We start from the raw sequence: 23,708 nt of genomic DNA, 5'->3' as shown, positions 1-23,708 counted from the left end.
AATCCCAACCAAGCTTAAAGCCCAGCAATGAGATTCCTAGGGGGAAAAATAAATACATTAAAAGCTGTAAAACCAAGCAGAATTGCAGCTTTCAAGCCCACTGTTTGATATAATAGCAATACTGTCCTCATATGATTTTTTTTTTTTTGCAGTTAACAGTGTAGCAATAAAGTAAAAGTATCACTGTAGTTATGGCTATTTATATAAGACTACTGTAGAATACAGTAGAAGGTGAAACCAGTATGATGAAATGGAAACTTAATGCATTCTACAATCACCTCCCACCCACCCCCCCCAATTCTAAAACCTTAAAGAATGCTCTAGCTGAAATCTCATGCCATGGTCTTGCTTTATTGTTTGTTTTAAAACTGTTACACGGAAAATGATGATAGAATTCTATAGCAGGAACATATTTTTGGAGTAGTCAAAAATATTTCAGGCTACTTGGTACCTTCCTATTAAGGCAAGACAGCCAAATCTCCAGCCCTTGAAAGAATTTGTCATGAAGTGAGTTCATGAAATCTCTCAGAGAGACCAACATGATTAAGAGCATGTTCCATTCTCTCCTTTCCCTAAGAATCACAAACACTTGCAAAACCTTTCCAGTCTTTACTTTTGTATGAAATTATTGCATGGACTGGGAGGTGGTGCAACATAATATTCCATCATTTTCCTCCTGCTAGCTAAAGTCACAGACTAAGAGATTCCCATCAGCACAGCCATCTGTTTACAGGAGCTGTATCTAGCCTGGAGCCCATACAAAGTGAAGAGAGGAACATGACTGATACAGCAGATTTAAATTGCATCAGTTTCAAAGATTTGGCTTGTTAGCTCACGGTGCAGAACACAGTACTAGACCCAAGTTACCTTTAGTCTAAATAACTCTCCCTGTTTCTCCACGATCTGTTGGAGCCCCAGATGTTGGCAGCAAGAGGTTACACAACCATCTCAGCTGTTTTCCACTGTATATACTTATTTAAAACTGACTTTCTATGGTTTCAAGGAAAGGTTTGAACCAGAATGTTGCCTTTGAGTCATGTTTTCAGAAACAAGAAGAGTGAAAAAACATGAGAGGGATTTTGAAGGGAAAGGCAAAGTTATTCTGCAGCTTTTACACTTATTTCTGTAGCAGGAGGTTAAAGGTTCCTCTGTCAAAATTTTCAATGGCACTGCCTTTGCAATTCAGCATTTGCTCTGGTGAGCTACACTGCTTCTCTCCAAACATTTCTGAATCACAGAGGGTTTGTTTTATGGGTTTGTTTGTTTGTTTTAACCCAAAAGAAAACACTATAGTTGAGTTTTTTCCATCTGAGAGACTGAGGTAAGCAACTTACCCATCCGGACGGCTATTCACTACAGGAGCCATTCAATTCTTTGCTCAGCAATTTTCATATTCCCTTTTGAATGCAGCTGAACCACATGAAATTCTGTTGTGTAAGGCTCTCCTTCAAAGTAGAGATTTATTTTCTTTGGTAACAGCTCATCAAGTCTTGAGGCTACAACCATCTGTGTTAGTCTCTGCACAGTCTGTTCTTATTCATCATCAATAATAAGACCAAGGAGCACCCATGCTGAAGACAGTGTGAACAGACAACTATAATAAAGAAATAAAAGCTGCCTTGCTGAAATGTTTAGCTTCTGTGTCTATCCTACATCCTAATTCTTTGACCATAACTGGAGACATCAAATGAGGGAAAACAATGAACTTCACCCAAAGGAACATAACGTTTGAAAGGAAGTTCAGCTATGTTTTCTGAGTGGCCATTATGGGAGTGATTTGCAGATCTCAGGCTTTGGCAGTGGGACAGTCGGCAGCAGAATGGAGAAGAGAAGAACTTGGATGCTGTTTGCTTCTGCCTGCTAAAATTTATTGTGTCTCTTACACTACAGCTATGGGGATGTTCTCTACTAGCTGCTGAAGCTTCCTGCACAAGTAGGGCGGGTTGTTCAGTGCTGGCACTCAATGCCTGCAGAGTCACATCATAGCAGCACCTCCAGCTTGATCTCCACTGACACTGAAATAGAGTTGTCACTTCTGTTGTTCAGCTTAAATGGAGAAACTCACTGTAAGGGCTGATCATGCTGAGTATCCTTGGCAACATGCTGATAATCTTTTTCCTGGTATTGGACTGCACACAGAGTTGCAGACTTATGGGCATGAAGGGTCTCAATTAAAATTTCTTCTGTCTGCCCAAACCTGAAGGAACTTAATTTGCTAACCTGTGAACTTGTGGTGGTAACTGGCATAGAGACCTCTTCCTGAGAAGGCAAAGAACAGACCAATTTCTAGGTGATCAGTAAGGGAGAAGTGACTCCTTAAGAGATGTTTTCCATGTTTGAAGGGAAGCTCATCCCTTGGTGTCCCAGAAGATGTGTGACAGAGAAACAGCAAAAATCCCTTTTGGTTCCTGTCTCTAGCCAGGGCTAGAGGGTCTCCACAGCTTTCAAAGGAAGGTCTGAGAAATATTTGCCTCGAGGCATTTCCCACCCCAGTCCATGAATGCTTTCTGCCTTTGCAATCTGCCTTTGCTAATTACAGCCACACAGTCCTCACAGCGGACATCTGCAAATCTCCAAAACATTTCTGCTTAACAACAACTTCATGCCTGAAACACAGTCCTTTTAGCAGAAACTCCAACCCTCTTGTTGGAGGGTGTCAGTGATACTTCTTCTGTGCTTATGCATGGCTCTCCACTTTTCCTTTCCATCTTCATTGCCTAATGACCCAGTTTCAATGTGAATAACTATTTCCTCCAAACAACATCAATCCTTCTCCTTATCAGTTTCAAAAGGGTTGTGCTGTTTGTTTTATTCAGCCAGCTTGCTCCAGGCAGATGCTGTTCTTACGGTATCACAAGGCACTAGTTGCCTGCAACTCCAGCATAAACAAACTTGTTGGTACACCAGCTTTGCCCATCAGCAGTGGCAGAGAAATCTGAAGTTTAAGTGTAAACAGGGATCAAACTCCTACAGGAAAATAGACCTGGTCTTTGATTCCCAAGCTGTACTGGCCCTCAAGTACTTGAACTAATATGAATCTTAGAGTAGAGCAACCACTCCTTCACCAGCCTCATCTATGAATGTGCAAGTTTTCCTTTCTCTCTAAGCGATGTTTGTCAGGAGTCATGAAAGGTGCAGGGCTGCTGATGGCGAACAGGAAGGAGAAAAGCTGGAGCAGTCACAGGGTGTCCCCCAGTCATATCTGTGAGTGCAGTTATGGGATTTCACCCATTGCCAGGCGGGGGCACAGAGAGAGAGTCACACCCATTTCATGATATTCTTCTGTATACAGCCTTCTCTACAGGGGCAGCAGGTTCACAGCTGAACAAGTTCTGGGCTACATGTTTTGAAATCTTAATGACAGAAGAAAAGACAAAATTTACTGATCATGGTCCCAGTGTGGCTTTCAATGGGGTTTTGTATACCATCAAACCAAGAATTTTTCGTGCCGGCTGGCTACTCCCAGATACTCTGGAAGCCAAGACAATTATTAAAAGGTAGAAGAGTAGTGTGTGACTCCTTCCCATCACAGATACTAAAGAGGAGGTAGACTCCCCATTTTGGTGTTCAAGAAGAGAGCATAACTTTTTTACCAGCATTATTATAAAAAACAGTCCATTTTCTAGAAGAAATCAAGGCTTACAGAATGGCACTTCAGTTAAAAAAAAGGGTTAAGCTTCTCAAACCAGGCAAATAATATGAAAATAGTTACACAACCTCCACTGACTCCTCCAATTCCTTTTTGGGACTAAACAGACATGTATTTGTAATACACCCTAATTAAAAAAAAAAAAGCAAAATAACAAGCCCACAAAGAAAAGTCCCAGCCCCCACCACCCCAAATCTATGAATAAGAAACACATTTTCAGAAGCAAATCTCATCCTATTTTATCTCCCTGTACAAAAGTATTTCAGCTTCAAATTTTTTCAGTCCTGCCCCCAATCTCCTTCCCCTCACCCACACCTTCTTTTCAAACCAAATGAGGCTGTCCCTGTGTCTATCCTCTGGAACAGGATTAAAGTTTCACACTGAGCCTGTCGCCTGGTTCACAGTAGCAGATGATCTGTTTAAAAGCTGTTCATTCAGCTCTGGGCAAGGCAAATTTGCCATGGAGTTTTCTTTAACCCACCATCTCCTTTAGCTTGCAGGAGCTGGAGGAAACCTTTCCTCAGCACTCAGTACAGCTCCCAGCAAGTCACTTTTCAACCATACTTAATAAAGCATCCTTTTCAAAGCATGTGCTATGTTGACATCACATTTCTTGAGTTCTTTAGATCTTCTTGTTTGAGGGTAGGAAACAAGGACATATATATGTGTGTGCATATATATATATTTTTTTTTTTCATCCACCAACTCAGACATAGGTGTTACAAAGAGTAATGGCAAATCAGAACTCTATCCCTTGCCAAATATTTTAACAGGTCCAGAGCTTCTTTTAAAAAAAATTTTAAAGGTTTTCCTATTGCTTTTTGCTAAGATCACTTGCTGTGCAGATTTTCAGCTGCTGTTGAAAGACTGGCATATATTCTCTGCCAACACAATAAGCAATTAGCAATAAGCAACAACAGATTCACTTCAGTGTTAAGCATCAGGTTCATTTAATTCATTTAATAACATTTTCTGCTGGAAGCTATGTTACAGCCACCAGATCCAGAAGATTGTTTCAAAACAGAATCCCTGTAGCCTGCATTTCTATAATCCACTTGTAGTCCATATCCAGCAGCTTTACTCTTTGAGCCTTCTTTTGATGCCACTTGGCTTTAAGTGGATGCTCTTTATGTTGAAGACCAGCCACATGCATGAGTCATGCCACTGCAGTGGATAATACAAGCCTTGCCCCAATTCCTTTGTAAGAAAATAAAAAAGACATTTGGCAAGTGTAAGCAAGGTAGGATCAAAAAGGTATGACATGATTCAGGACCACCTCTGTCAGTGGTTTGGTCAAAACCAGTAGATGTGAAAAGGGCATGAGGAGACAGCCTCCAGCACCTGCTGCCTCTCAGAAAAACCAGCACACTCCAGTTTTTCTCTCTAGTTTCATGTGTTGACAACACAAGAACAGTAAATTCCTTAAATAATGGATACTGATAAAACTGGAGTGTTTTGTATCAGCTGAGCTACAGACCCACCACTTTCCATTCAGGCATTAACAGGTGTCATTGCTTCTCTGCAACCTAAAGGATCTCCTCTTTCCTCAGAGCTGTGTGTTCTACACTTTGTATTTTTGTCTGACTGGAAAAAAGGTCAATTAGATATAAATGGTCCACCCTTGCGTATTCCTGCTCTAAATTACTTAACATGACTCTTCACTAGTTTTGCAAGAGCCATTTTAAGCTTGAATTTCTGAGGTTTCCTGCTTTGAAGATCACTTTAACAACCCTGAAGTGTGTTCTTTATTATGCAGCATCCCTCCTTCTGTGGCAGAGCTGAATGAAAGACCAGAGCACTGCTTTCTCAGGAGATCATCAGGTTTGCTCTACCCAACCCCCTCCAGTCCCCAACCTCTGCAAGCAGCCAGTAGAGCCTGCTCTGGCCACATTCTCCTCTGCTGCCACTGCCCGCTCACCCAGGGCTGTGAGGACCAGGGAGCCCAACAAGCTCTGTGTCTCTGCTCCCTTGGGTGCCACTGGTGGAAACATACACCTTCCCAAGGGCAGTGGTGGGGAGCCAGGGTCTTCTTGGTGCCCTCCCACAGCTGAGCTTTAGGTTTGTATGACCTGCTCTGCACTGGCAGCTGAGGTGTCATCTCAGGGCTTTGAAACTGCTGCAGGTCACCAATTCCTGTCTGGCATTCCCAGCCCAGCACACAGATGTTGAGAAAGGCACCTCTTGATTCAACAGCCACATGTTCCCCAAGGGCCTTCTCCCCCCCAGCTCTTGCCTTGCTGCAGGGCTGACCCTTTGACAGCTCACTGTGAGCAGCACTGAACAGCCCCTGGCTCACAGGAACCCCTCAGAGAGATGCCACACTGGAGCCTGGCTCTGCTGCTCCCTCTGCCACAGCCTGAGCAACAAGGGAGCCAAACGATGCCTTTAGCACCTCAGAACAACTCCAAATACACAAAGATGGATTTTGAAGGCCACTGAGTTCTATTTCCACCCTACTCTGAGTTTTCAGCAAGACTGATGAGCCTCATGCTGTTCTGCAGAGATCACCCTCACCTGAAGCAGGTGGGGTTGGTTCAGAGGGTACTGAACCAGTCATGTTTGACACAGGAGCCCAACTCCACTGTTATTGTGGTTCCTTGATTTGCTTATGTAGCAATCAGTTTAAACCTGCACTTTTTACTTGCCTCAAGCAGAATCTCAGAAATGCAAGCACATTGCACTAAGGCACAAAAAATGCAAGCAAAGGTTAAACAGTTCAGTTGTTTAACACACATAAGTGAAATAAAAAGGAGCTGCCTTACTACGTAGGGGGATACTAATGCACTATATGCAGGGACTGAATTCCCCCAGAGCCCAGAGAACATAAATGCCTGCTGCAGCCAAAGAAGCTTCCTGCAGGCACACCAAGATGCCCTCTGATGAAAGTGCAACAGCAATGCCGGCTGCTGGTTTGGGCTCTGCCTTTCCAGTGGGACCACCAACAAGAAAGCAAATGGGTGTTCTGCTTTGGTACAGCTATGAACAGCACAGGCAAGACAGAGGAAGAAAAACAAAACAGACCACAGCCTATCCTTGAGAGTTATGCAAGAAGAGAGGTACACAATGAGCTTTTCCCACAGCAAAGGTTCCAGCTACTATTGCAAAACCTCGGCAGTCACGCAGGGACTCTTCCATGAGGTCTTCTGGGGTCACTATTCACTTCTAAGTCAGCAGAAAGGTGGCACAGCAAGGATCCTACTGTATTGCCACAACTGGCTGGCAGAGAGAGTTCTCTGAGGAAAGCCAGAACGCTGCAGCCATCAGTGAGAGCAGTGTCTGAATTTACAGACTGGAATGCCATAAGGATCCATGGCTGGCTGTGGTATGGCTCTCTGGGTGTGAGTATGGGCCCAGCTCCTGCTCCCTATGTGGCTCATGCTGGTTTCAGGACTAGTGCTCAAGTTTAGGCACTTCTTTTTTCTTTTTTCATGTTTGTCCCTCTCTTTGCCCTTTCTTCCCAAACCTGAGTTTTACCACCTGGTAAAAAAAAAAAAAAAAAAAAAAAAAAAAAAAAAAAAAAAGCTCACTCCAAACTCAAATCAGAGTGGGACCCAACAACCACAGACAACATGCCCATATAAAGATATAAAGAGACCTTTTGTGATAAACCCAGTGAGATAAGCTTAGGTGCAATTGTAGGCCAGAGTAGTTCTCTTTCAAACTACAGCTTTTTTTAAAAATTTTTTTTTGAAAACCAACTAATCTTTATCTAAAACTCCTCAGTCACAGAAATTGTCTGCAATCATTTGTAAAATTTACCTTCAGTTATCCTATGGTGTTTTATTTGAAATGAAAATGTATCCATAATTTCAAGCCCATCTGGTGGAAATTGTTAGATTGAAGCAGATATGCCTCTGGTAACTGTAGCCTTGTAGAAACCCTGTGTCTTGTCTAACTAGTCACCCAGTTTCTACCTACAGAGAGATATGCACTTCCTAACACAGCTATCTATCCAAGAAGAATCATCTCTGTGAGGGCAAACTTTCCATTGACTATGAAGGAAACTTGATCAACTTAGGTCTAGAGACTACACTTTACATATCAAATATCATGTGAGACAAGTCCCTCTCCTCATTGAAGCTTTGTTATCAAGCTCCTTTTACCATGTAGACCTTTCCCACAGTATAAACTCATAGTTTAATATTACTTTCACATAGATTGCAGGCTTTAATATACCAAGACTAATTTCTAACAGTCATTAAGCAACCAGAAGTGAAATTATTTTAAGAACTCTTGAGATTAATTTCCTTACACTCTTTATGACATTCATTCAAGGTTCATGTTCTTTGTTTCCTCTTGCAATAATTTAAGAGACAAACCACTGCAGGGAACAGTTCATGTCCCTCCACCCCCTCCAGCTGACAAAAACTGGCAGAGTTCAAGAGAAATCTCAGCGAATGGAAGAGAAAAAAATTCACAAAGAGCAATCACTACAGATATAGAAATTTATTGCTGATTTTCCCTTTCTGCAAAGCTGTCAAACTGCCACAGTTCCAGAAGGGGATTATCTCCACAAGCCCCTTGGCCTCAGTCCCTGTGCCAGTTCAAAGAACATGATGACTAGAGACCTGTGTGTGGCAGCTTGCTGTTTACAGAACAGTTGGAGGCAAAATTCATCCTTCCAGATCCTGAATTTATGGCAGGATCTGGGCTCTGACATTGTTTGGTATGACCTGCTGTCTGCTTCAAACAAAAAAAAAAAAACAAACCACTGGGTGCATCCAGTGGGGAATGCTGCTTTTCCTGAGTTTAGTTCCCTGTGCAGGAAGCTGCTACTGAGTGGTGCTCACACAGAGCCATCAGCATGAGACAGTGCAGTTTTTCCTTTACCACGTCAATCTGATATAGTTTGTCTTGTGCTTTGAGGCAAAGGCTCCTTACCATCTTTGCCAGCTATGCTGCTCCCTTACCAGCACTATTAATAGCATAAGTTCTTTTCCTAATTAAAAAAAAAAATAAAAAATTGATCCCTTTCCTCACATTCAGTTGCACTTCTTCATTCCTGCAGCCGCTTTTTTTTTTTCATGATAGGGTCTCTAGGCTGCAAGTCAGCAGCTTGCAGGCTTTTCCAGCTGGTGAGATCTGGTTCCTCTTTATGTGCCTGTCCTCTCAGTGTAAACAAGCAATGCTTCTCCAACTCCACCGATCACAAGGCTGCAAACAAAGTATATCACAAATTTAGCATCATGCAAGTCCTTCTACTTGATACAAAAAGGTGTTATTTTATCTAAACACATTCCAACCTAGAGACAGTAACCCAGGTGATTTTTTCATGTGTCTTGCTAAGAAAATGCCGCAACCCAAAATATCTTATTTAAACAATCTCATCAGAAACTACCTTTCCTGTGTTTTAGGGCTGGTGGTATTCAGTGAAAACGCACAGAAAGGAATCTAAATGGAGAAGGCTGCCCCTAGTTACAAGAATAGCTGCACAACCCTACACTAGCAAGAACAGGAAAGGAAGGCAAGAGAGTTTGAAACTTATTAGCCTAATGATTCCCTCCTGCACTTTCTGTTTGTGTTCTGTCCTGAAAACTTGCAACTTGACAACATCAGGAGGAGATGTAAAGCCTAGCTTTTGCTGACAAGGTGAAATCTGGGAAAATCTTTTTGCTCCGGGGTGATCCTGTTGGCATAGTGAGGCCAGTAGAAATTCCTGTGCTTGCCTCTCTCGGTGAGGTGAAAGGAGCTGCCCCAGCCAAAAAGGCACATGGGCCCAAGCACTTCTCTCCTGTGCTGCTCACAGCACAGCTGGGGCACTAAGGCTGCTCCCCAAGAGTCAGCCTAGGAGCAGGGCTCCCAGTCAGGATGAGTGGCTCTACAGAAACCTTCACTGCAGCATGCTATCAACCACTCAATGCATGCAATAGTTAATAATCTCCAAGGCTCCTCTGTTATCTCTCACAGCTGACAGGAATATGGTGAGATGCCGACTCTTCTCCCCTTTTATAACAGTGCAAAGCTAAGTGTACTGACCTTTCATCTTAGCCCCATGGCTTAATTAGCTTATGAAACAGAAAATCTCCTTACTGAACTTTATAAACAAAACAAACTTCTGTTAAGTTCATGTCTCTGAGTACTCATTTTTTCCCCTTGGAAAAAAAAAGTATGTAAAGCTGAAGGCTCTTTAGTCTAATAGCATTACATTCACTTAAATCTTAGCTTTGGTGAGCTGTTTCAAAAGCCACATAATTGCCCTTGTTCCTGAGAGGAAAAAATATTGTATAACAACAGCACAACATCTTAAATTCCACAGTAAACAGCCCTGGAAAGGAGGTGCAGACAGTCTGTCACAGTCCACAGAATAGTTTTGGTGTGGAATTACCAACAAGGAGCAAAAGGCTGCAAGGGCTGCAAGCTACTCAAAAAGGGTCTAAACCACCGAGTCTGGTCACCTGCAATTGATAACAACTTCTGAGTGGGTTTTTTTTCTGGAGAGGGTTAACCCCCATGTCTTATTTCACCTCCAGTTATAAATACACCCTATGAATGAATTCCTTTGGAAGCTAAAGTTAGATAATATATTCATCATCCTAAAGGAAAAAAATCCCAAAATACTACATATGGAAGACCTAAAATCAACAGAGCCTTAGAAAATTTTTCCTGTTTCTATAGATGTGTTGTTTTCTAAATTTTTAACAGTGATTTTCAAAAATAAACCTATCTCTGACACACCATTCTAAAAATCAGACTGGCAAATATGTACAAAAGACAGAAAACTGCCCAGGCTGGTTCTGTAAAAAGATGTCTGCACCTGAACTACTCTTTAATATCACATATCTTACATCAGAGAAGAAGAATCCCTTTCTGAAGGATTTGAAATCTTGGGCATCCACATGCCCATGCAGTCCAAATTACTAGGCAAAGGGACACCATTGTTATATCTGTTCAAGATGAAGCAGAGCAAAAACCATGGCTAAATGCCAACCCTTGATTTTACCTTCAATTTACCATCTGGCAAATCCTCCAGCTTCTGTTTATAGTGGGGTGACAGCTAACTGCATTTACCCACCATTCAAAAATTAACATATGATATTGTCCATGACTACACTGGAGCAACACTAAAATCCTCAGTGATTAATGTTCTCATGAGTGCTTTGCAGCTGCTATCATCCAAGAAATTATTTCCAGACCTTGTTGATAAGCCAAGGCACTGCCAATGCACAAGCACTAACAGAATTAAAAAAAAAAAATAAAGGAAATTGTTTTCATTTTAAATTATTACATTTGAAGTGCAACAGTGGCCCAAGGGCTAAAGCAAATTTTCTATTAAACATACAGATATTCTCATCATGAATAGAAGTTTCAGTCCATGGTGGGCAGGTGGCATATGCGTCTGTGTGCTCACATTAAGAAAGGTACACATTAATAATGGTACATATTAATTCTTAGTGCACATGTCAGTAAATACAGATGTATAATGAAAGCCTGCCTCTGTAACACACATGACAGGCCTGCCCAAACACATGTAAAATACGGTGAAGAGCAGCAAGTTAATGGCCTAGACTAGGAGTGTTGTCAGTGCATCGATACCAGTTAAGCCTCTGACTGCACAGGCTGCATGTATTTCCTAGAGCTAAAAAAACACACAACTTGCTTTAGCATTTGAGACTATATGTGCCTAAAATACAGATAGGAATGCATATTCACACATAAGTAAATGAGGCCAGTCTGAACTGGAGATTCTCTTTTCTATAAGGCTCTTATCACACCTGAAGAAAGGATATGTTAATTCCATTCAGTGCAGAGCTGAATCTTTAGGATGGCAATCAAATTGAATGAATCATGAATCAAGTGGAAGAAAGGAAGCCTAAAGATTTTCAAAAATAAGTAGATTTTTATTTCCATTAACAAGTCTGTCCTCAGAGGCACATGTCTAACCCCACATTGAGATGTTATTTGCATGGCAGAAGCATTTAGGAACATCAGCCATGCTCTGTGATTCCCTTTCACTGTGTGCATACATAGACCAAAACCACTGCCTTTGAGCAAAGGAGTTGGCACTCTTTATATTACTACCTAAAAAATTCAGGTTAGGCAATTTGTATTCTGTGGCCACACTTTATAAAATCCAGATACGGCTTTGGAAAAAGTTTATTACCATTATTTTTCTCTGGTTTAATTTTATACATTCACAGCGCACAATGTGTTAGGGAAACTTGAATGCACCCTCTTGGTTAAAAAGATGCTGTCAGCAAACCTTGACTCCTGTGTTTTACTTCCAGTTCTGCCACTAAATTGCAGCATGACTTTGAATAGGTCATTTATTTGCCTGTTGGATCTATTTGCCTCACTGTAAAATGTGCTGAGTGAATTGTGGTGAGGCTTAATGTCCAAAATGTCCATGTTCTCCCACAGAGGCAGAAGAAACACTCTTCTATTACTGTACTGCATCCATCACTGCACACCTGGTTCTCCTTACATGCAAAATAATACTGACAGCAATAGAACCTGACATTTAAAAATATTTCCACATGAAGCACTGTGTGAAAATTCATCTTTACTGTTAAGCAAAAAGCCCATGTAGGCACTTACCAAGAAATTGTTAGTACATTGGCAGACATGACAAAGAAGAACGGTGATAAGCTAGCAGTGATAACCTGTTAAATTGAAAAGAAGGAAAATCACTTTGTGAACTTGTGATATCACAAATGAAAACTAAAATTCTTTTGGTGAAATTTAATTTCCATGTGTGCAGTCATATCTTCTTCTTTTAGTTGGAGAAGGTGGTATGATAGTCACACATCCCAGCTCGATTTTGACAACGACAGAACCCAGGACACAGCAGAAGCAGGGCAGGAACCAGAGCAGGGATCCCTTGTCACATATCCCAGCTGGCCTGGCCTAGAAGCCTGCTGGCTTTTACTTGTCGACAGCAGACTGGAGAAAGCAGTCAGATCCCAGGTTTGGAAAGTCTTTTATTTCTGAGGAAGACGAAAGTTTGAAATGTGTTCATAGGTGTATAAAAACCAAACAAAAATTAACAGGGTATAGGATTAAAAAAATCCAACACAACTTCAGTAAGTTTATGTTACAAATCTCTCGTTACCCCCAGGTGTCCTGGGAGCAACTAGAGACAAATGACTTTATATTTTCCGAGTGCTGATCCCAGAAACAGCTAAATCCTGACATACAATGGTCTGTAACAGATCCCTGCCTCAGCAGCTACGGAGCTACCACATCTGCAGCCCGCGTGCAGTTTTGGATGTTCTGCGGCCAGATGGATAATGTAAAATGGAAAGAGTTCAAAGAACAGTGACACAGTCATTAGATGGGGGGATTGATTTTCAGTCAACAGTTAGGATAAGCAATGCCTGTGGGAAAGGAAGACTTGGTAGTGGTTTACAAAAACTCGGGAAACACAAGCACTGAGGAATGAAAGGAACTATTTAGGTTAATACAAAATTGCCCACGGAAAAAGATGAAATTAAGAAACAAAACATTTAAACAATTATCAGCTAAGATTTCCTAATCATTGTTTGCCTAGATGACTCCCAGGGGAGACAGCAGAAACTTCATTATGTAATCTATTACTTGTTAAAGCATTTCTTCATGTGCAGTAGGGAAGCAAATGCCATTTCAGAGTAGATTCTGTACACCAGACTTGGACTAAGAGTGTGTTAGTCAATACCTGCTATATTTGTTACAATATTTTAAAAGGCAGGCTCTGAATCTGCCTGGAGTGTGATGAGTCTAGGATCACATGCAGGAGTGGCTGGTGAAGAAAGGAGGTTGTCTGTCCTCTCTCCAGCCCCACTCTATCAGTTAGGTGGAGAGGGGACAGCAACCTAAATGCAGCAGTGAGACCATGCAATGGCACGGGAGCAAAGCTGTTCAGTGGGGACTACACTAGGAGCACCTCCTCTGGCCTCTTTGGGGACGTTTCCTACTTTAGGGAGGTTCAGGTGTGCAGGTGGCTTTTTTCTTCCTAGACATTACCATGACTCCCACCATGACTGCTCTCCATGCACCTATAACCCAGGTCCCTGTCAGAGGAAATGAGGCAGGAGACAGACTGAATCCAGGCAGGATAACACATGACTGCAGACCCACTTCACCCTGCTCAGCAACCAAATTGCTGGTACCAATACAACCACAGACACACCTCCTGATACAGACTTATCTGACTTCAGTGTTTTCACACTGCCAGCCACAGCAGTGTACAACGCAGGCAATGCTGTGGAGCTCTAAGCCAACAGAAAAAGTGAGCTCCTACACCTAGGGAAAACCAAAGATATGTATCTACTCCTATAGCCTTGTATCTGCACATGTAGGCAAGCATACAACTTAACATATGTACCCAAAAGAGACTGACAGAGGACAAGGACAAGTCACACAGAGCTATGCTTCAAAACTCAAGATCATATTGCAGCTGTGCCAGTCTCATAGTTATTTGCAGCCAGAGAGAGCTGACACCTACTCCAAACAGTGGAAGTTAACTATTCAGGGGCTGAATCTTTCATGCACTTTACCTAAAACCAGCTGCAAGGCTGAATATCCATTAGTTCAAAAACAGTGCTCAAAATACATCTGCATCTTGTCCTAATGGGCTGGGTTCTCCCCTTACAAACAGTGCAGCAGATGCACTGACCTACAAGGAACCACTTCTCATTTACTTTGGTGTGAATGCTTGTGGAATTAACTGTACTGAGCTTATTTTAGGTTAATGCTAACTGATTACATAAAAATATACAATACCAATTACTGACCATGTAAACAGAAACTAACAAAGGATGGCAGTTGTGGTACGTACAGAGCACTCTTTTCTTTAAGCTCAATTCCTCAAAGAAACTGAAGTGCTGCATTTGAGAAGTGGCACAAGTTAAAGTTGTGTCACCCACTCCCTTGGTGAGTCCTGTTTATTAGAAACTTGAGAAGAGGCCAAGAGCAGAGAAACAGGCATTCAAGAAACCTCCGAAAACAGGCTCTATCGGAAACAATACACCATTCTACTGTGATCATCCCAAACCTCTGCAAAAATGCAGGCTGGAGCCTTTTGGACTATTATAGCTGAACACTGTTGTATTTTTGAGAAATTATGTAAGAGTCTCTCAGTGCCAAAGACAAACAAAATGTGGGTTGGAAGAGCGCATGAAGTAAGTGTGTGTAAGGAAAGAAAAAACAAATCACAAACAAACCAAAAGGAAAACATGTTGCTAAAATGTCTACCTTTGATGGTTTATCTAAAAGAAGAATCTGTTTAAAAATGAAAAACAAGTTTTCAGAGAAGCTAACAGTGTAAATTGTTCCAGGGGAAGACTCTAAATCCTAGGGATACAGTAGAGAAGGTAATTTTCCTTTAAGTACATTTCAGTAGTATCTGAAGTGTTTTAAGTGCACATTTAGTTTGAAAAAAACTCCCACCTACACTGATGTTCTGAACGGCCTTTAAAAAAAAAAACAAAACCAAAAAATAAAATAAATTCACAACAAGCTAAGTACAGTAATCTCTCTTTCTTCACTTTAAAGGTCACAGTTGTCCTCCTAGGCATTCGGATGCTTTAGTAAAAGGAATGATCTTTCAAGACAAAAGAAAGCAACTTAAAGGGCAAACTAAAGTTAATGATTTCCAAATATATTTTGATGCTGAATCTTTAATAGGTGGAAAGGAAAATTTTAATTAGCTATAATATACCTATTTTGAACAAAGCTCCCCAAGATTTTGACATACAGTCACTAATTCTATCAAATGATACAGGCTGGATGGTTGAGCACCAACTATTTTGGAAACAGGAATAGCTCCATGGATTCTGCCTACTTTTAAAGGAACTGTGACCAGTCAGTATTACAAAAGCTACTTTAAAAAAATTAATACCCTGAAATTTTCTTACACAATTCTGACACAGCTTTCCATGATTAGGAAAAAAATTCAAGCGTAGCACAACTTAACAAAACATTTCCATGTGAGCTGAAATTTTTCCTGAGAAATCATTTCAAACTCTTCCATGCATGAAAAATCAAATCAAAACAAAACCAAACCAAAACAACCTCCCCTCAGGATTTTTACTTAAAATAAATCATTCTGAGTTTATTGTGTCATTCCATTGTGCTGTGAAAACAAAATCCATTTTACAGGAACAATTTATTAACATGTATTTGCCTTGATTCCAGCTATTTCTGTAGTTCAAATCACTGAGTTATTCACAAGTAATTTTTAAGATTATCAAAAACCTTGACATTTCAAATTGTGCTTCCTACTTCAACCAAAACCAGTTCTAGTTCTTTACAATGTGTATCAGCATTGCAGGAAGTGTATCCTTGTAATGGATACTTCTGTGGGATCAGCTCTGAGGAGGGTGGGCTGATCTCCTCCACACAAGACATTGGGCCTGAACAGTCAGGTAACAAAACACATAAACATCAATACTCCAGTACAAGGGCTGAACAGGGACCAGGAGAAAAAACAGAGATCCACTCAGCCAGTTAGAGGTTTCAAACTTATTGGTTACAGGAGATTCCCAAATTGAGGCTGCACATAAAAGGTGAAAACTTCAGGTGTCCCCATTATTCTGGGAACCAGAGTCAGGCTAAGGTGCTATAAAACATTCCACACACTGCTATCGTTGCCATTTACATTTAACATGCTCCTATCAAGGACAACACAGCACTCAGCTTCAGGATCCAAAGAGATTCGTTCAATTCCAGAGCTCCAGAGTTTGCCCCTTACCAGGCTCAATTACTGGCAGCTAGAAAAACAATGGCATCATTGAAATGCTGGGTAACAGACTAAGATCCGTGAAGCAGAGATATCCCAGTGTGTGGAAGAACTTGTTGTGCAGCAGGGATAAATTCAGCACATAAATTCACCTTTGCACAGGAAAATAAAAGTAGGCATAGGAAAAACTGTGCTCCAATACGTTTGCCTTTTCTAAATCTGCTGTAGTGACTCCCAAGTGGAGGGAGGCACAATTATCACCAGCTTTAAAGGGTTCCTAAGGAACTTTGACAGACAGACCACTGCACAACTCATGACATGAATGTTTTCCTCCTTTCTGCCTATCACTTTATGGTCAGACAAGAAAAAATTTCCAAGAGAAAGTGAACTTTGTCTCATAAATGTTGTTTTAAGAGAATAGGGGGCAAATGGAATTTATTTTAGAATAAGAGATTAATTTAGTTTACAGATAACAAAATAAAAAATAAAGACCAGAGAATTTCTTGCTGTAGACCTTAAGAAGAGGCAAGATAACTATTGAGCCAGCTTCCCTGTTAGAGGTTTTTCTTGAATATGTAAAATCAGAAAACTCTGGTAAGTCTGACATGTGGCTTGAAAACAGGAGATGGCATCCTAAGGGTTCTTGGTCCTTGGCAATGCACAAGTTTGGGTCCTAGGAGACAGAGGAATGTGGAACTCTGCATTCTTTCCTGCCTTGCCTTCCCCACTGACCAGCTGTGGTTATACCACAGCCTCTGGAGTGTCCAATCTCGATTGGCTCAAACCAGACATCACTGCCCAGATAAAAGTGTCATTCTTGACCAAGCTGTCATGGATCTCTTTCATCCCTGACTTTACAATCACTTCAGAGAAAGGTTTTCAGGCTGCAGAAGCTGGCTGTACTGTAGATTTTGAATAACTAGCATTTCTGAGTTGTTCAGGGACATGTTGTTTATATAGCCAAGAACACAGATGAGGACATTTTCAAAATTTAGATTCTGATTTAATCTTTGTATCTGGAATGGAAAGATATGGTGGGGATTTAGTTCTGACATGACTATGATTTGTTAATATTACAACTCTACTTGTACATTCTATATAAAACTATGTTTTCTCTGAAACTTTTAAACTGCTAAGAAGTTAAATGTCATAGTTCTCACTGTGAAGTGAACACAGAATACTTTACAGAAGTTTTCTTTAGTTTGTGTACATAGAGCCAATCCTTGTAACTTCATTTTCCCAAATTGCCAAAACCTCTGTCCTTACAAAAATGTGTACTTTTTCCAAAGAGAGTGTTTTGAAACAGCTCATCAAGTTCAGTCACTCTTCAAAATAAATAATTCTATTTACCATCAAGTCATCTTCTCAAAACATAAGGAAAAAGATTCTGATGTACGTAACCTTTGTTTTCATTATGCTGTTGAAATTAAAGTAATATCAAGCTTTTTATAGACATAATATTTGTTTTGTCCCTCTTCTGCATGTTTTAAACAGCTGCTAAGATAATCATCAAAAATCACCAGGGAAATGGATCATTGTTAATGCCACTGAAAACAGCTACATCAATATAATCCAGTACTACCAAAAAGACAAAAATTACAGTAGGCAAACATCAATAACAACACATACTTTTTTTCTTGAGGGAGAGCCACTGAAATAATTTCTCAGATTTCAGAGTTACATGTCTTTTGTACATCTGTTTACTTCAGAGTAAGCATATGTAATAAGTGCACACAAAATGTTATGCCAGGATTGGAAATATGTCAAAAACCCCCAGAAGTCTTCAGAATAGAAAAAAAAAAAAGAGCAACTAATATTTTAATGCCATCATCTGTATTCATTAATTCACATTAATTTTCTAAGCTTTTAATACCATTTATCTTTGTTTACATACATTTTCTATCTCAGGTGGTCTACAAACCATTTCCATCTAGATATTCCCTGCTTTCCTTCATCCAAATTTAAGACAGCACAGCCAGATGGGTAAGTTCTCTGCACCTTAGCAAGAACACTTTCATTCACAGACATCCAGCAGCTACAGAACCAGATGAAGAGATGAAGGCAGTGAATAAGACAGCCAAACTCATGGAATAACACTGAGGGACTGGGATCTCCACTGTGCAAACCCTGACTGAAATGGTCCAGCATGTACTGACAAGTCTTTTTTGAAATAACTCAGACTTGAGAGATATTTATAGAGCAGGCGCTGACTGTGAGATTTCAAACTGCAGAAAGTCAGCAATGATCAGGGAGAGGCACCAATGACCACCTGTAAGCTCACTGATTGTGCAAGGCTGGCACTGTCACTGGAAATTTGCCATCAGTTGGCAGCAAAAATCCCTGCTAAAGATGACAAACATGGTACATATCCTCCCTCACAAGAAAGATAGGATGGGACTAGAACAAATGTCAAGTCTGATTGGATAACTGGCAATTAGGGCAGGGAATAAACAAATACAAACAAAGTGTGTAGAAAAGGTCCTCTATTTTTTCCTATGGTCATCAAACAAAATAAAGCACATTTAACAGCTGCAGATTTTTGCACAGGAAATATTTTCCATCGTGAGCAGAATTAAGCATCTGAATGAATCCTGCATGCAGAAACAGACCAAAATCCAAGTTACATTTGCTATTTAATTTTAGGTCAGCTTTGGGGATGATCTACCACAGAAATAAAAACTTCCCTGGAAGCGTTCAATTATATTGCCTATTGCAATGACAAAACTTTCAGTGAAATCATTAGAAGCTCAAAGACTTTTTACAATACCAAGGTCAATCTCTGGATGAAAAAGATAGAGCAAATTCAGGCAAAATTCCTCTGACCAACTCTCTTTCAAAGTCTTCTCTCCCTAGATATTCATTTAGTTGTATTAATCAATACAATGAAACAAAGTCTGAGACTCTTCAACTTTGTTCTGAGGGTTTGTTGTTACCAATTAAAAAGCAAGATGAAATTTGCTGCTTAATGTAAGGGCTTCAGGTGATAATGCAGCCCCTGAAGGAGCACCACTAATAAATCCACTGACAAGGAAGGGTTTCAATCAGCCACACAACTTTTTCCAAGGAAAGATAATGAAGCTTTAACCTTGAACCTTTAAAATAATGGTTCTTCCCAAAAGAAGCAGCAATGCCATGATCCTGCGTGAAGACCTGAGGAGCCCGAACAAGGGAAAGAAACAATTCAAAGGGAAATAGACTGGAGGAAAGGGGAAAGCAAAACAGGCTTCAATCTCAATTCTGCCCATTAGTTTAACACTAACTCGAGCACATCTGCAGTGTTGCTCTCAGCCTGACCGAAGTGCAGACATGGTCTGAGGGATTTCATCTCCTGACAGACTAAACTGGAGACTGTCAGTCTATGAAATCAGCAGACAATGCAAGGAGTTAGTGCATTACAGCATACCTAGGTGCACATCGCTCATAGGAGGACTCTGCTCTGCTCTTCTGAAGGAAGAAACCCCTTTAGAACCCTTGTGAAATACAAGTTGTTCCTTAGAGGACAACCCGGTGATGCTGGCACCATGGCAACAGTGGCACCATGGCAACAGTGACAATCAGTAACTTCATGATCCAGCTTTGATCCAGCCACACAGAAGTTTCTTCAGCTGCTGTAAATTTCTTTGAGAATGTTCATTTCATATTTGCCTAAATGCTTGCAAATCTTCTCTAAAGCATCTTTTTTTCTCAAAGGAGGTTTTGGTCACTCTCTTCTGCCCTTCCTTTATATTTTATCTTTCTTTTTTTTATGTATTTTTTAGCATTATGAAAGTAATGATGGCAAATTCCAAGAGTTGAGAGCACAATTAATTCCATGTATTGTGATCCAAAAGCCAGAATTTCAGCACACCTTAGCCATCAAATGCCTAATGATGATAAAACTTAGTTCTAGTGTAAATGAGTCTGTTTTTCATAGCAATAGATTCTTATAAAGCTTAAAATCACCTACATGTTATCTTTAAAATATAGAACATATTAAAAACAGAGGGAGAGGTTACATCAAATGACACACAATCAGCAACTTGACCTTGAAAATATTTACACAACAAAAGCAGGACAAAAGTTTACCTCTAGAAAAATCATCAGCTATTTTAGGGTGTTTTTTTCTTTTTTACATTACAAATACCTAAACCAATAACCTCTGTACTGCAGATAACTATTTCTATATATTAGGTTTTTGACTGTTATGGGAAAGTAGATGTCTTAATTAGCCCTAGTATGGGTTTAGGAGGAAGATAATCCTCTGCATTTCTGTGGCTAGGTACCTATATGCAGTTCCAGTATTTAAAGAATTAGGTATACATCCTCTGCTTTCTATCACATTTATGAAGATTTCTTTTCAATGCTGTTTTCTGTAAGTTCCTTTTGTTTCCAGGATTTGATGACCAATACAATCATGATGCTGATCCTGCAAGTGCAAGGTGGGACCAACAGATGGTTGCATCCTTAAAGCTTCCTCGAAGTCACTGAGCATCCTGTCTTACCAGATTACTACATGATCAATGTACAGTCCTTTCAGATTAATATGCTACAGGAGCTAGTTTTTCATCCTGAGCATCATGTGAATATCAAAAGAGCTGATGAACTGCTGTCTAACCATCATTTTTAAATTCCATATAAGACAGAAGTGGCCAAGCTATTGTGCTTGCACCTTATGCATCTCATCAGCAGTCTGGCTGCAGGAGAAAATGAACCATTAATGTTTAATTTCTTGCCTTTGAATCACTTCTAGAGGATCTTCTACCTTCACCTCTTTGAGGTATGTGGCACCTGTCTTACAGCTCTCAGCCTTACCAAGACTTTAAGGATAGCTCATAGATAGCCATTGTGACTTTTGGCCCTAATTTTCTTGTCTCTCCACTGTTGTTCTCTTTTTTAAACTTTACAACAGCCACCACAAAGATATGATGATTATTTTATGTTGCAGAAACCTCTTACAATGTTAAAGTACAGTCAGGAAAGAAGGATATGTGGATTAAAGAGTTTAAGCAATAGAATCTATGTAAGAAAAATCTCCTCTTATGAGAAACAGGATATCATGGTTATATTTACAATGATCAAAGAGGAACAAGGCAAGACAAGACTTTTCCTTTCCAACAAGACCTGCATCTATCACTTTATAAATGTATCTATATATGCATTCATATATAAATCTGTACTATATATACACACACCACAGAAATACATAAACATACATGACTGATGAGATAGGACTGAACTATTACAAGCACATTATCATTTATTCTGCTTTCCTCAAAAACAGTGAGACATTTAAAGAAAATCAAAGCTCTGCTTCTTGTAAAATACCACATTGGGTTGAAAATTATGGTAGGGATTTCTTTCTGAACATCAAGTAGCCACTTCACACTACCTTCACTCAGACATAAAGATCAGACTTTCTAATCAAAGAAAAAGCAAAAAGAAGAATCACTTGCCCTCTACTATTGGAGATAATGGCCAAAACATCCATTTCCCCTTCTAAGATTAAGAACTCAAGCAGTGACACCAATCTTCAGCCTATAACATAGCTGTAGTACAGAACCCAACTTTAACAGTACCTCTGCTCATATTTTAAATATTTCTCTTCAATGTGCCCATCTGCAATCCAGACACTGTTATTACTTTCAGAGTTCCTGTTTGAAGGACACAAAGGGAGCAGCCTGCACAATCCTTGTAATGGCTGTCCCTAAGCGTGTGCTGCTGATATGGAAACACGATCAGTCATGATTCCAACAGGAGTGTGCACAGGCACCAGCCTAACAGCAGCTGCTCAGGTCGCTTCTGCAAACAAAAGGCACAACCCATGCAGCTGATGCTTGGTCAAGTGAGGACAACAAAAGTCATTTCATGGGGGAAACAAGAAGGCCTCTTTATACCAAATAAATTTGATTTTCTTTGAATTTTTTTTTGCCCATTCTTGCTTCTTCACTAAATTTAAGACCCAACACCCCCTGTTTCTTGTAGATTTTTCATTAATTATAATGTTAAACTGGACTTTTCCTGTCTCTTTTCAGCCTGTCAAGGATTCTCTTTTGGTTGTATGCAGCCTCATTACTGCAAAGGCCTTAAATGGCTTCTGGCATTTGGCCTCTCCCCTGGAAACTCTAAGTTCAGAAGCTGACAGGGCAATGTGATTCATCATCTTGTTCATATTTTATGAATTATTAAATATTTGTGCAATAGAATAAGCATTTCAACAGCAACAACAACAACTGTAAAGTGTTCTACCTACTAGGACCACAGGCAAAAACTGGGTTTAATCAAGTATTGGATTGTGGCAGAGGATTTGGGAGAATTCATGATTCTCCCCTAATGCAGCAAGTCTGGCATCAATGGGCACATCAGAGAAAAGGAGGTATTTGTATCTTGACCTTAGTTGATACAAAACTTTCATCTCATGGCATGCAGGTTATCAATCTTTCCCTTTTTGTCCTAGAAAAAATTCCATATAATGTTTACTATTGCTGAAATTGTTCAGTCCCTGGAACCTTTTAAGCAGATCCAAACTTGTAAAAAATATACACCTCTCTTTACTTTTACTCAGTCTCAGTATTATCTTCTCTTTGAGACAGTGAATTTTACTGATCAGTAATATGGCACACTGTGTAAAACAATTACTTTTTCTATCTGTTTTGAGAAGTATTGATTTTGGGCACTAAAAAGTACTGTGGGCAGCAGTCAGCTGTACTAACCCTCTGTGCCACAAAATACTGTAATAAAATACATTTCATTTTATGTTAAGCTCACCAAGAGCTAGCCTTCTGGCATTTCAAGTTATTCTCATCTCATGAGACCATGAAGACAACTCAGATAAAACAATCATGATTTTTGTTGTCACATTTAAGTGGTGAATTTAACAGCCAAACTGACAGCTTCCTATGTATATCTGGCAAAAAAGGAACTGGCTCCTTGGGAAGGAATGAGCTCAGCATCTGCCCATGCCTGTCTTCTTCCCAAGTGCTGGATGCCCATGAGTGGGCATCAATCAGGAATGGTTACTGTAACTGCCTTGCAGGAGAGGCTGCACTTCCAAACTCCTCACAGGTGAACCACGACCTCCACAGCAGCAGCTCAGTGGTGGCTCAGCTGGCATGCGGGAGAAAAGATAAAGCTGGTTCCAGCAGACAGCGTGTACATTAGATAATACCTTCACAAAACAGACAGAAGCCTGAGAGCAGTAAATGCTCTCTGAGCAACCCGGGAATCCAACAGCAAACTTCTCCACACAGCTCAGGCAGGTGAACAACTGTGCACTCTGAAGTCACTGCCAAAACTGGCCCAAAGACCCAGATGGGGCCAAGCCCAAGACTGATGACTTCTGGAGCCCTTTGCTGTCGAGGGGGTGTTGAGTGGGATGCTGCACACATTCTCAGAGATTGCTCTTTCCATGCCAGATTGCCCAAAGTC

General features: G+C 40.4%; 1 protein-coding gene across 3 annotated transcripts in view; it reads right to left on the bottom strand.

The window, feature by feature from the left end:
- Positions 1-8,080: 8,080 nt before the first annotated feature.
- TMEM241 (transmembrane protein 241) overlaps positions 8,081-23,708 on the bottom strand; it is a 55,813-nt gene continuing 40,185 nt past the window's right edge. For all 3 annotated transcript variants that reach the window (XM_063395434.1, XM_063395444.1, XM_063395429.1), the window contains 2 exons: positions 12,185-12,249; positions 8,081-8,803 (listed from right to left, as the gene is read on the bottom strand). In XM_063395434.1, coding sequence (XP_063251504.1) covers positions 8,743-8,803; positions 12,185-12,249 — 126 coding nt within the window. In that variant the 3' untranslated portion in view covers positions 8,081-8,742. The remainder of the gene's footprint in view (positions 8,804-12,184; positions 12,250-23,708) is intronic.

The sequence above is a fragment of the Prinia subflava genome, chromosome 1, assembly GCF_021018805.1.
Source record: "Prinia subflava isolate CZ2003 ecotype Zambia chromosome 1, Cam_Psub_1.2, whole genome shotgun sequence".
Taxonomy (NCBI): Eukaryota; Metazoa; Chordata; class Aves; order Passeriformes; family Cisticolidae; genus Prinia; species Prinia subflava.
Note: the sequence above shows the minus strand (reverse complement) of the source record. Positions and strands in the feature narration are given on the sequence as shown.